This window comes from Rhinolophus ferrumequinum, chromosome 16 (genome assembly GCF_004115265.2).
Source record: "Rhinolophus ferrumequinum isolate MPI-CBG mRhiFer1 chromosome 16, mRhiFer1_v1.p, whole genome shotgun sequence".
Taxonomy (NCBI): domain Eukaryota; kingdom Metazoa; phylum Chordata; class Mammalia; order Chiroptera; family Rhinolophidae; genus Rhinolophus; species Rhinolophus ferrumequinum.
Window position 1 is genome coordinate 6,150,609 of NC_046299.1, and position 13,342 is coordinate 6,163,950.

The 13,342-nt window shown below is 55.7% G+C and overlaps 2 protein-coding genes across 8 annotated transcripts in view; both read left to right on the plus strand.

Moving 5' to 3' along the window:
- Positions 1 to 5,088, plus strand: part of EEF1AKMT2 (EEF1A lysine methyltransferase 2) — a 69,999-nt gene extending 64,911 nt beyond the window's left edge. For all 7 annotated transcript variants that reach the window (XM_033129856.1, XM_033129857.1, XM_033129855.1 and 4 more), the window contains one exon: positions 4,973 to 5,088. In XM_033129856.1, coding sequence (XP_032985747.1) covers positions 4,973 to 5,051 — 79 coding nt within the window. In that variant the 3' untranslated portion in view covers positions 5,052 to 5,088. The remainder of the gene's footprint in view (positions 1 to 4,972) is intronic.
- A 14-nt stretch (positions 5,089 to 5,102) lies between these two features.
- FAM53B (family with sequence similarity 53 member B) overlaps positions 5,103 to 13,342 on the plus strand; it is a 68,083-nt gene continuing 59,843 nt past the window's right edge. Inside the window, exon 1 of the mRNA XM_033129854.1 lies at positions 5,103 to 5,235. Within this exon, the coding sequence (XP_032985745.1) occupies positions 5,158 to 5,235 (78 nt within the window). The 5' untranslated portion in view covers positions 5,103 to 5,157. The remainder of the gene's footprint in view (positions 5,236 to 13,342) is intronic.

Below are 13,342 nucleotides of genomic sequence, written 5' to 3' on the forward strand. Positions count from 1 at the left end.
GACCACACAAGGTTTCAACACAGCTCAAGGAGACTGCAGAAGACAGGGCAGGGTGATGTTGACGGAAGTGCCACCCGCAGTGGCTACTTGTTTGTGCCAAGGGGAGTGGGTACCCACGTCTGGGGCCCTCTCTGCCACATTCTCACACACATTTTCTTACCTCAATTGTCCAGCAACCCCCAGAGCAAAGGTATTATATCACTCTCATTTCAAAGGTGAGGACTCTGAAATCGAGTGACTTGCTGCAGGTGAAGACCAGGGCGGCCCCGCCCCCCAGCTTGCGCCTCATCCCACCTTCCACGTGGCCTCTGTGATATAGGCAGCGGCAGCCACGTGTGCTGCTTTAAAAAAATTTTTTTTTTTGTATTCGCACACAGTGCAGTTCATTTTCTTGGTGTTTAGTTTTATGCGTTTTGACAAATGCAGAGATTGAGTGGGCTTTCTTAATTTAAACTTTACATTTTGCGATCATTGTAAATTCACATGTAGTTGTAAAATAATAGAGAAATCCTGGGCCATTTACTCAGTTTCCCCCCAATGATAACTAATATCTTGCAAAACTGTGGCTTAATATCAAAGCAGGAAATTGACACTGATTCATTCAAGATACAGACCGTCTGTGTCACCACAGGGACCCCTCCTGTTGCCTTTTCATAACCATGCCCACCTCCTTCCCACACCCAAACCCCCAGCCTACACCCCCAGCAACCACTAGTCTGCTCTTCATTTCTGTAATTTTGCCATTTCAGCAATGTTGCGTAAGTGGCTTCATGCAGTCATTAACCTCTGGGTGTGGGCTTTCTCACTCAGCACGATTCCTTTTTCATGCTGAGTAGTATTCTGCCCATAGCACAACAGGTGGAACCATTCACCTGTGGAAGGACATCTAGGTGGGTTCCTGGTTTGGGCTGTTTGCACATTCACCTGCAGGTTTTTGTGTGATGTGAGTTTTGTATTTCTCTGGGGTAAATCCAAGGGGTGCACTTGCTGGGGTTTTGAAGGATGCTTTTGGGATGGAGAGGCAGGTGGGAGGCAGGGGCTGTGCTGCAGGTGGACACTGGTGGGAAGCACAGACCTGGGAGCTGGTCCGTCTGGGTTCAAGTCCAAGCTCCCTCAGGCCCCGGGTGAGTGGCTTCATCTTTCTGTAAAGTGGGGGTAGTTGGACCTATCATGTGGCTGATGTGCATACAGCACCTGGTGCACAGTAGGTGCTCAGTACTTAGAAGCTGCCCTTAACCTTTTCAATCAAGCTGCGTTGATTTCAAGTTTGTTCTCCACAATGTGTCAAAAATCCACAGAAAATAATTACAGTATTTATATTTTAAGTAAATACAATAAAGTTGCTACATTTTATTGCAATAAATGGTTACTTTAAAGTATAAAAATTTCCTATTGTTATTCATTCTTGGAAAACACAGAAATATAGAAAAATATACATCTGCTTTCCTAACCTTCCTTTCTGGAACACTGAGCTCGTGGGGTAAAGTCGAACGCCGCAGTCAGCAGCTTGGAGATCATTCGACTACAGACGAACAACTTCGCAGCGAAAGTGTTAATATGGATTTAGAGAAAACCCAACAGGTCAGAGCAGGGTCTGTGCCCCAGAGGTGGCCTTGGGAAGCCTTCGCTTTGCCACCTGTGGGCTCTGAGGCACCTCCTTTCTACTTGGGCAGAGCCATGCACCCAGTTGTCCCTTCAAAGCCTAGCCCCTGGTTTCTTTCTGAGACGTCCCTGGCCCTTGTTTTGGACTGGGCTCCAAGTCTCTGCACGGGCACGGCATTCTCTAATGACCTGGCCAGGCCCGTGCCACGGATCAAAGGAATCCCAGAGAATTCCAGATGGTGCCAGGCTCTGCTGGTCTCGATTTGCCTCCCAGGGTCTGAGAGTGTGCCAGACCATTTCAGATGTTGCTCTGATTGAGCCTAATTCCAGAAATGTGTATTAAGCTCTTACTGTATCCAAGGCGCTGTGCTAGGTGTCACAAAGGGTTCAGGCAAAATCACTGAACAGATCCCAGTAGCCTACCCCAGCCCCTCCGGGAACCCTCTATGGCCTCGTGATACGGTTACGTTCAGTCTGGCATTCAGAGCCCTTGGTCTGGTTTGAATCTGTCCTTCCAGGTACTTGTCCTGCTGCCACCCGCTCTCCACGCAGGTCCCCTGTACTCCAGCCACCAGCATGCTCGCTGTGCCCCACACACCGTGGATGGGGCAGGCTGCTGTGCTTTGCTCACATTCTTCCCTCTGCCTGGGTGCCTCTTCCCTTCCTGTTGAAATCTTGCCTATTTCCTTTTTAATCGAAGGGGGTGTCATGGGCACTGGATGAGCCATTCAGACAACACAGCGCCTGCTCCCGCTCCAGAACCACAGGCCCTTCCTCGAGGCAGCCATGCTTAGGGGACGACGCTGCCATCCTCTTGCTGTTTCCACTTGTCAGTGTATCTTGGAGAGTGTTCATATCTGTACCATTAGAATTGCCTCATTAAAATTGTGGTGAAGGTGACATGGTATTCCTGTGCATAACTGCACCGTGATTTCTGTAGCCTGTCCCGTGTGGGTACATGGGTGTCTGGGTTGTCCCCACTCCTGGGGTCCCCACACGCAGGCCGTGAGTGCTGTGTGTCCTTGGCCCCTTGCAGAGGGGCCTGTTTCCGACTCAGCTCCAGTGCCCCCCTCCTGTCTGGCTTAAGTGGGTGTGGTCCCCACGCTCACAGCACTCTTTGCGTGAGTGCCGAGGACAGGGACTGTGCTGGACCTTCTTCCCTTTCCCGGAGTCTGCTGTGTTTGCGACCACCCAGTGTCCAGGTGCTCTGGTGTTCACCCCCTGCTGCCTCTGTGAGCCCTCGTGTGTGTGTGTGGTGGGGGCTCCAGCCGGACGCCTCAGTCCAGCTCCGTGCTTGCTGTCTGGCGGCTGCATCAGATGGGCTGCGAGTTTCCATGGCAATAGACTTCCACAGCATCGTTTTGACTGTTTTACCAGAGGGATGGGCCATAATGCAGCCCGTCCCCTCCCTCCTGATGGAATTTGGCTTTACAAATGTTGATGGAATTTCCATTTTAAGCAATTTGAGAGGACAGATGCTTGGGTGTCCATTGCTGAGAAAGGATGAGGCCCCACAAGCTCCCTCATGAAACGAGTGACAGTAGCTACTGTTTACTGAGCACTTCCTCAGATGAGCTCGGGCTTCTCACCGAGCAGGGGGGCTTGAGCTCTGCTTTCATATGATACAGTAATCTTCTGAGGCAGGCACTGCTGTCCCTATTTCACAGACAGGGAAACTGAGGCTCAGAGTAAGTAATGTGGCAAAGGTCACTCAGACAGTATATTTCAAGAGCTGGAATCAAGCGCACCCAGGTGTGCTTGATTGGACCTAGGCTTGTAACCACAAATCCCCCGCCTCCTTAAAGAAAAAGGAAATGGGAGAAGGACAGGTCACCCACCTGGGCCTTGGGCCAACGGCTGGCTGCCCCAGAACAGAACCGAGGTTGCACCGGAAAGAAGATGGCCGCCATCAGGCCTCGCCTTCCTCACTGAGGCAGCACAAAGGGTCCCTTTGAAGAGCCAGTCCACGAGCACCCCTCTGGGCGCTCTCCCGCCTGGCGTGCCCCGGCCTGCGCCCAAGCCAAGTGTCCAGGGGCTCGCGGGCATTTCTGGCTCAGCTGTCTGGCCAGAGCTAGGAGGAGCGGTCTGAAATTGTTCCCCTGAGCAGATCGCTCTTGCTCAGAACGTGTCGCTTCCAGGGCCGTGTGGTGTTGAGACTGCGTCGTCTCCTGGTCACACTGGGAGCCTGCGGACTGCCCTGGCCACCTCCCCCCAGCAGCCCGGCCTTGACAATGTATTGATTTCCCTCCTTCCCTTCCCTGCTTTTGCACTTTGGATGAACCTTGTTTCGAAGAACAGTAGAAGGTAATTTTCCTGGGCTTGCCAGCTGGCCCATAATTGAGCAATTTCAATAACACCCACTGTAAAGTCTAATCGAAGTAAACAGGAAAATATGATTTACAATCTGGACGGCAAGTAAATACCAGGGTACAATTAATTTTTACCCCGAGCAGCAGATTCTAAAACATTTTCCTGCACCGAGCAGTTTGTGCTTAATGATAGATTAGGAGCTGCCTTTCTATTTATCACTACGCTTTACTTTTTGATGGTGACCTTCAGGTTTCTTGTGTCCGCGTGACTTTCTTTGAAGGTGTAACCGCAGAGTGGGGGGATGAGAAACAGGGATCAGAGAAGTTTATTTGTAAGGGGTGATTTTTCAGACCTGAACTGAAGGCTGCACTCTCCGCGTTTGCTTGGTGGTACGTGGTGGTGGGTCGGGGACAGGTGACAGCTGTGTAGAATGGGGGTCCTGTTATGATGGGAGGCCATGTGTGGGCAGGCTGTGACTTCGTTTACCTTATTCTGGGGAAGGGAACAAAGCTATAAAGGCCTCCAGTGTTGCGAATGTGTCATTGTGGAAGAGTAGCATTGCGAAGGATGGGAGTTGTGTGAGTTTTCCAGTACCTTCTGTTCATCACTGGGTGGGAGAGACTAACCACCTCACTGACTGTTGGTCCCCTGCTGCCAGTCGGCTGCCCAAGGGCTGACCCATTTGGTTTTGATTCTGGGATCAGTGTGTGTGTGTCCCTCAGCCTCGGGTGGGCAGACACTGAGGCCGTCTGCAAAGCCAGCTCAGTGTAAGATGTCACAGGACTTGAGCACACTTGGGGGACAGCAGGTCGTGAGCAGCCCAGACCCCGAGATATGTCTTAAAGGCACCACATGGCTAAACTGACATAAGTTGTTGTCCCCACTATGGTGTCCGTTGGCCTTAGGGAGCCGCCAAGGCCGGCAGGGGGGGGCGGAGATTCTGGCGTGCGAGGCCCTCCCAGAATGGGAGATGGGTCCAGCGTGGAGGGGAGTGGGCAGCTCTCTCAGGGCCCCAGTCTTCCCCAGTCCTGAATCCCATGCCTTTCTTTTGTCTTTCAAGGGAGTTGACCAACTTGGCCATTTTCTGTAAGAGCCCCCCCAAGGAGGGTGAGTGGCTGGTGGGGAGCTGTTTCTGCTGACGTCTGTCACCTGGGAGGTGCCCAGGGGATCGCCTCTGCCCAAGTCTGCCCAACGAGATGGCTCGTGCCCACCCTGGGCCAGAGCCCAACGCCTGAGGTCCTTACCATGGTGATGATCCTAAGGAAAAGCCTCAGCAACCAGGGCCCTGACTCCATCGCACGCAAGACCTTCAACTCTGAGCTGGTAAGGACCCACTGGGCCTTGTCTCTCTGGTGACCCTTTTTGAGACCCGATGTCCAGCTGGGACTGTGGACTGAGCGTGTAGGCGTAGCAGACTGAGTGCAAAGTGCCCGAGAACAGAGCTCTGAGATGTTGCAGGCTGGGGTGCAGGGAGGGGGCAGAGGAACCCAGAGCCTGGCTAAGTAGTTGCAAGAAGGAAGTAGCTGGCTCAGACTGGAGTCTTCTGGTGAATGACGAGGGAAGGCCAGCGCCCTGGTAAATAATACCAAGTGTGGTCCTGCCACCCTGCCAGGCTGTGACCAACATTCCTTCTGATCTTCTCCCAGGAAAGGAGGTGGCGCCCTGAGCGGTGGCCCAGATAAGGCCGTACCTCCAAAGGGTGGTACAGAGTAAGAGCTGCTGCCTCGGGAATGTCAAGAGTGGGAGCAGATGGAGAAAGAAGGTGCAGTCTGGCAGCCAGTGGTGGGCTGTGGTGACAGCTGCCCTTTGGCTTCCCTCTGCCAGGGTTGTCCTCTGAACAAGTGGCCTGATGGGCTGGGCCAGAGAGGCAGACAAGCAGGCCTGCTCCGGCGGAGAACGAAACAGCCTCCTAACTGTCCTTTGCATTCCTCATTCCTCAGAAGTGAGCGGGGCTGCTCCCCAGCTGAGGGAGCAGGAAGAAGTCCCGGTCAGGCACACATACTCTTGTGGAGGAGTTTTGTAGATGGGCGAGTCCCCGGGACGCTGCTGTGTCCGCGATCAGGGCCGGGGGACACTGTCCGGGGTCACGTCACCCAGTGCCCGTCCCGCTGCCCTTCACAGTCCCTGGTGAGAACACACACTGGCCCTCTCATGGGCCCCCTTCATTGGTCTCTCACCAACAACCAAGCCGAGAGCTGGCAGGAGGGTCTCTGGCCCTCACAGGAGCTTTCGAAAGCCACCGAGACCTGTGTCCACCCCACAGGCCTTCACAGAGCACCTTGGGTGTGCCAGGCGCTGGGCTGGAGGCATTCCACAAGTAAAGATGATCAGGCTCTGCCCATCACGACTTCCTTTCCAATTGGCCTTTAATATCTATCTGTAATTAGATCCCCTCTCACCATCACCACTGCTGCCGTCCTCTCTCGCCTAGATTCTTGTGGTCACAGCCCCCCCCCCCCCGCCTCCCCGCGCTTCTGGCTGCTTTGGCCTGTTATCCACCCAGCAGCCAGCCAGAGGGAACACGAGTCATGTCTGTCCCTCCTCTGCTCAGAACCTTCCACCGGCTTCTCATCTCAGGCCCAGCCAATGCCAAAGCCCTTCCTCGAATGTACGAGGCCCCACGTGGCCCCCTGGGACCACTCTGCTCTCTGCTGCCCACCCCCCATTCACTCTGCTCAAGCCACACAGGCCTCCATGCTCAACGTGCCAAGCACTAGCCTGCTTCAGGGCCTTTGTACTTTTTCCTTGGCCTGGAACACTCCCCCTCAGCAGGACTCTGCTTCCCTCCCTTTCTTTTCTGGTCAGTCGACCAAAATTTAATTCTACTGCCACCACCCTGACCTCCCTCACCCTTTCTGTCCCCTTTCCCCATCTCTGTTCCTTCTTAGGCAGGTACCACTTGTTAATATTTGGATCTGTGTATTGAATGACTCCTGCACTAGAATGTGAGCTTGACAAAGGCAAGGCTTTTTTGTCTCTTGCTTGTTGCTGAATCCCCAGTGCCTGAAACCCAGGCCTCGTAGATGGTAGGTGCTCGGTGGACAGTTGCAGAGTGAATGAATGTGGCTTCCTGTAGCCCAGCTTCTTCTCATCCCGGCATTGTTTTAGCCCATTTCTGGCTGCTGCTGAGATTGCTCTTTTTCTGTTGTTGGTGGGTGTTTTCCTGGTGAATCTAAAGAACACATTTAGAGTAGCTCTGACCAGAAAGGAATGGCGGTCAGGGTGAGGGCCTTCTGGACGTCCCAAGGGAGCATCCCTGCCGGGTCTAGCTGCACTGTTGGCCTTAGCAGCTGCCGCTGAACTTGGTCTCATCCCAGGGCGAGTCTGGCTGGGGTTGGCCATGGAGCTGGTTCCAGGGCGTGTGGGCCTGAGGTCAGCTGAGCTGTTCTTCGAATAGACATGGCTTGAGCCCATGCCAGGAGGAGTGTGGCCTCACAGCCCTAGCGGGATAGGAAGACTCATCTTCTCAGGAGAGGAGAAAGGAGAGGAGAGGGGAGGGGAGGGGAGGAGACAGGTCAAGGGCAGCAAACAGGTCATGGCGAAGGGCTGTGCGGTCCACCTGCTGCTGAGTGGCTTAGGGTCTTCCCTGTCTTCCCAGACTCTCTCCCCTTCCTGGAAGGTCATCGGCTGCTCCAGGCCCATCTGTCTTTTTCGGACTCTTCCCTCCCCTTAAGTCCCAGACGGGCAGGTCAGCTGTGAGGAGTGGCCACCTTTGGAAGGGGGCTTTCTCATTACTGGTTTGGTGGCTCCTCACAGGCTCTTGGCCTCAGTCAGGCCTGGCCTGGTTCTGCTTGCACAGGAGGAAGGTCAGTGTGGGCCCGCGGACAGGCGGGAGTGCGGCTGCCCCAGAGGCTTGGGACAGGAAGCGCTGTCTGTGTGGTGCTTGCAGAAGTCCTGCCACCCTTCCCTCCTCTGGAGCCTGCCCCCACCCTGCTGAGGGGCAGGGGTATGTCCACCTCTACCCTGTTATGCAGACAGGAAACTGCAGCTCTGAGAGCCCAGGGGGTGGGGGACCCAGGCCACACAGCTGGCGAGCAGGGTGCGTGGATGCAGCCTGCAAGTCCAGGCACTTGTGTCCTGCACCCCAGACCTGCACGCACAGCCCAGCCCGGCTCCTGAGGCTGTAGTCTCAGGACTCCACTAGGCCTTGGGCAGTGGCACGGGCTAAACAACCAAAGAAAGACCCCAAGTGATCTCAGTCTAGTGGAGACGTCCACCAGACGGAATGTGAGATACACTGATGTGAGACTTTGCTCTCAGCAGCCAGTGAGGGTGAGAGGAAGTTATGGGGGTTTTGCTTCGGCTTCCTAAGCTGGTAACATCATCCTCATGTAAATACCATCAAGATAATAACAGGAAAAGTGGAAAAGCATTTCTCTTTTGTTTTCTAATCAGACTAAGAAGATAACAGAAGTGGGGGTTTAAGATTACAAAAGAAAATGTGAATCACCACAGGCCACCTTGGAATTGTGGGGACAGATCCCAGAGACACAGCAGTGAGGAGAGAAAGTCCAAAACTGCCGGTGAAAGTCACCTGGGGGAGGGGGGGCTTGAAACACGGGGTGAGGAGAGGCCCACAGGTGCTCTCCTGGGCCTGGCCAGCCCCCTCCCCGTCTTCTTAGGAGCCCATTTAATGGTGGTGGTTCTCCTTTTTCTGCAAACTAAACGCTGCTGACAACGTGACTGCCTCTACTCTCTCAAGAGAGATGAAGAACAGAAAAAAGGACTGAGAGCGCTCCGTAGGTTTTGCCTTTCTCCAGGGAGAGGTGGCCGGGGGCCTTGCCTTGGCCCAGCTGGCTGCGCTTGCACAATGGGCAGCGATACGTGCACTGGGCTCCCCTTTGCCCCACTCAGCCGCCGGCCGCTTTCCTCTGCCGAGCGGTCTCTTCCTTCTAGTGTTCTAACATTAGCTGCTGCTGGCTGGCAGCCCAGACGTTTGACCTCGGGAGCAGTGTTCCCCCAGCTCCTTCCCACACGCTCACGCTCAGGCAGAGGGTCTGTTCTCTCGCACCAGGCTGACCGTGTTCCTGGCCAGGCCCAGCTGTCTCCCCAGAAACTCCCAGGCCTCTGTCAAGTCTGGAGACCAGCGGGAGCTGGGGGTGCATCGCTCCAGGGCGGAGGCTCCAGGCGGCCGCCCTTTCCCAGCCTCGTGGTGTTTCCCACAACAGCCGACACTGGTTTGTGCAGCAGGCCCTTCCTTCTGCGCTAGTCAGGTCAGCGTGCCAAGGCTCAGTAACTTGCTCACTTGGAAGAGTTAGTGGCCACGTCAGGCCTTGCACCCAGCTGCCTGGGCACCGAGGGTCTTCATATTCCCGGTCACCCGGACTTGGCATTGGGCTCAACAGCCCCAGCCAGCATCCCCGGCAGGCCACAGGCTGGGCTGAAGTTTGAATTCAGAAATGCAGAGTCCGAGGCAGTCCGGTGCCTTTTCCCTGGGCAAGCAGATGCCAAGGGGCCCGTCGTCCATGCCTGAGCCAACCCTGAAGTCCGGGGAGCCAGGGCCACCACCGGCTGTCCGTCCCAGACATGCTGCTCCCTTCTCAGCTTCTCTGCTGCTCGGGTCTGTCTCTCCCTTCTGCTTTCCACGGCCACGGTCTCACCATGTTCCCTTTTGGAGGCTGGGGTGCCCCGCTTGTTCCCCTCACGTGCATGAGTATGATCTTGTCCACGCGGCAGTGCGGTTCCCGGTAACACTGCATCAGGGAAAGGAAAAAGGGACGTGACCGCTTTAGTCATCTGCAGAAGAAAGGAAGAAGCACAAGCATGTGCAGAGACGGGCTTTGCCGTACTCTCTCTGAGGCAGTTCCTCATTAAAGAAAGACCTGAATTGTGTCTTTATTTGAGTCAGGGCTTCTTTCCTTAGTCAGAGTTTGATTTGCAGCTTTTGCGTTTCCCATGGAAGATCCAATTCCAGAACCTTCTCTTCTGACCTGAGACCAGGCCCTGCCCTGGGGGAGGCTCGGAAACAGAGGCTTCCCAGTGGGAGAAATACCAAGGGGGGCTGTGCTCATTGTCCTGTGTCACTGCAGACACCAGCCAGGGCCTGTGTGCACGTCTGTGCACGTCTGTGTGCACACTGAGTGTCTTGGGAAACATCAGAGGGTGAGTCCCCCCAGGGCCCCAGGGCCCGAGGGATCGGCTCTACCTTCCCGCAGGGGGTCCGAAGTGGGTGCAGAGGGTCGGAAGGGGCAGAGAGGCCGGCTGCAGAATGGCACAGACAGTGGGAATTTTATCATGTATTGGGTATACTAGGAATAAAACGGCTCTGGACAGCCTGGAGCCCAGTGAGAAGCTCGGTCGGTGTTGGACCTTGGGAAACCTGCCAGTGGTTGGGGTGTGCCTGGGACCTGACACCCTGGGAAGCTGTCAGGTACGGGATGTTCAGGCCTGCCCACCGCCGGCCCAACCTCACACAGGGCTCAGAAAGCAAGATGGGGGGGCTCTGACCCCATTGTTTATTTACTGTTTTCTTCAGCTACCCCAACAGGAGGCAAAAAGCCCAGGGGGAAGTAATTAGCCCGTAGTGAGTTCAGGCTTCATGATTGGCCTTCAGATTGCCACCGTCCTCTCGGTCAGCATTTCCCCATAATGACTTTGAGGGAAATTCTCTACGTACACAAACCCGTTTGCCTGCATTTACTATCAAGAAGAGGAAGAAGGAAAAGAAAAAGGAGAAAGCTGCATTTTGTGAGGAAAAAAAACAAAAAACACCAAAACCCAAAAAATCCCAAAAAACTACACTGCACTATATAAGTTGGTTTAACTTGTAAATATTTCCTCATGGTTCTGAAAACCTCCGCCCAATCACCACTTGGAGCGGTTGCACGACTTCCTTAAACACGAGCCTCTTGAAGTCCAGCACGAAATCAGCTGGGGTTCCTCAGTTGTAAGCAGGAGACCATTTCTGACTAACTTGACATGGAAAGAGGACCCCCTGAGCACTGGCAGAGAACTGCAGGCCTGGACAGGAGTTGGCGAATGAAGCCCCAGAAAAGGCAGGGATGGGGCAGCTTGGGCGGTTTTGGAAGCAGGTGCTCACGGCAGGCTCAGGGCGAAGCAGCCCCAGCACCTCCTTGGTCCAGAACTCAGAGCCCTGGAGCGACGAGTGTCTGGTCAGCCATGCCTGTGTCCTGTGCCCACCCCATGCCGGGGTCACCGAGGCCCAGTCCCACCATGACACGCCCCATTGAGGGAGGGGAGGAGCCCCAGTGCAGAGTTGGGGTGCTGTTAGAAGAAGGGGGGCTGCACCATGAGTCTGTACGGTTTCACGTGCTCAATGAAGAAAGCAGGAGTGGGTCTCCCCGTCAGCGGGGAACCAGGGGAAGGGCTTCCTTTAAGTTGTAAAATCTCAGTGTCCACCTGCGTCCTTGAGTGCAGAGGCAGAGGCGCGTGAGGAGCCCAGGCCCACCTAGGGTCACCCCCCGACTCTGTCCACCTGCTGCTGTCTCCCCTTCCCCCTGAGTTTTGATTTGGCGTGAGCCCAGCAGGTCCTGCCCAGTGCAAATTGTTTCCGTTGGCCCCACATCCACCGGGCCTGCGGCAGCAGGACCAGGAGGCTTGGGCTGACAGCTGGCCATAGCATTCAGTCACCAGATAGTCCCGTGGCACCTGCTGTGTGCTGGGAACATCGTGGACAAGACAGCAGCCTCGAGAAGGTTGAGTCTTGGGGGAAGCAGAGAATAGGCACAGAAGCAAATGAAGTGATGCCGGCGGTGCAAAGGCTAAGCAAGGCCGTATGAAGGAAAGCCCGATGGGGGACGGCGCCCTTTCAGCCGGGTGCTCAGGGCAGGCCGCTGAGGAGGCCGCGTGACAGCAGTGAGACCCAGAGCCCATCTTGTAAAGACCCCACTGCGAAGGCCCTGAGGCAGCAGCAAGCTGGCTGGTCCCACAGAGCTGCGTGAGGGAGGACGGGACGGGTTGAGCGAGGGTTGTGGGCACCAGGCTTGGCTCACGTGGGTCGGTGGGCTGTGGGGAGAGGGTCGGCCTGGGTTTTGTTCTGGTTGCTGTGGGAAGTCCTTGGAGGGTGGCAAACAGAGGAACAATGTGGGCTGGCCTCTGTTGGGTCTGGGTGGAGAATGGATCCGGGGCTCAGGGCACAGGCAGGGGACCAGTTAAGAGACTGGCTCAGTCTCAGCGGAGGGCGGTGGTGTCCCGAGCAGGACAGCAGGGCATTCCAAGTGTGTGTTCTCCAAGTTGAGACACGGCTCTGCAGCAAACGCTGAGCCACTGAATGAGTGACAATGAATGAACGTGGGCCTGGAGAGCCCCCGTGCGCTGGCCCAGTGGCTCCCCTCTGTGGGGACAGACCCCAGCAGCTCTGGTGCCCATCACGTGTCCACATTGCCTGGGTGGGCCCCGAGGCGCTCTCTGTCTGGAACACAGCTCAGAGGAAGAACAAGGCCGGCGAGCAGGGATGCGTCAGCAGGTTGGCCTACTGTTGGCTTCCTGCTGTTGTCTGGGGACCCCAAGCCCTCCTCAGTGGCCCCTGCATCGCAGTGCAGCCAACAGGCCGCTCCAGGCTTCTCGCTGTCTTCTGCAGTCCATGGCCCGATTCTGGTTTGGGTTTCTGGGGGCTCCCAGCCTGGGTAGCTTTGCCCCCTGCCACCAAGCACGAGGGTGGGTGGCCTGCTGCGGTTCCCCAGTGTGTGTGCTTTGGGTTAGGGTGTTGGACTGTCTCCCTCAGCAGGCAAGCCCAGCTTTTCTCTCTCTGAACACAGCAGGGCTCTCGTGTTTGTCACCTGCTCTCCACTGGGTGACTTTGGTATGGGATTTCAGTGTGCATCCTGCTGCATTAACTGAGTCAGCGGGGAGGGAGGTGTCACAGCCCGCCCTTTCCCCCGACGCCTGTAGATTAGATGGTTAAGTCTCTGGAATCCAAGAGGACCACCTGTCCTGCAAGTATAAGGAGGGTTTTATGTGGAGGAGGAGGGGCTGGAGGAGGACTGCCCCCCCCACTGCACCAGCTGGTCCTTCAGCACCAGCTGTAGTGTCGCCTCAGGAGACCAGCCTTGACCTCCCGCATGCAGCACCCGCAGGCTGGTCGTCTTTCCCCCAGTCCCACTCTCTGTGTAGTGGCTCGTCTCTGACGGAGTCCTCTACAAAATGGGAGCTTCTTATGGGCTGAGGCGCTGTCCTTCATCTCTGCCCAGCGCTGCTCAGGATGGACCCTAATAACCTGATTGGATGACCACATATCTGACGGAGGGCAAAGATCCCGGAATCAGCAGCCGGGGACGGGTGGGGAGCTGGTGCCAGGCACTTGCCACCCTCTTATCTGGGTGGGCCAGGTGTTCCTAGGCGGCCCCACCCTCACCTTTGCAGGCCTTAAAGAGCCAGGGCCTAGATTCCCCCCACTTCTTAGACTGGAAGCCTTGCATGTCCTGGGGCTTCCCTGGGGCCCTCTGTGACCAGCTGACTCCTTGAGCTAGAG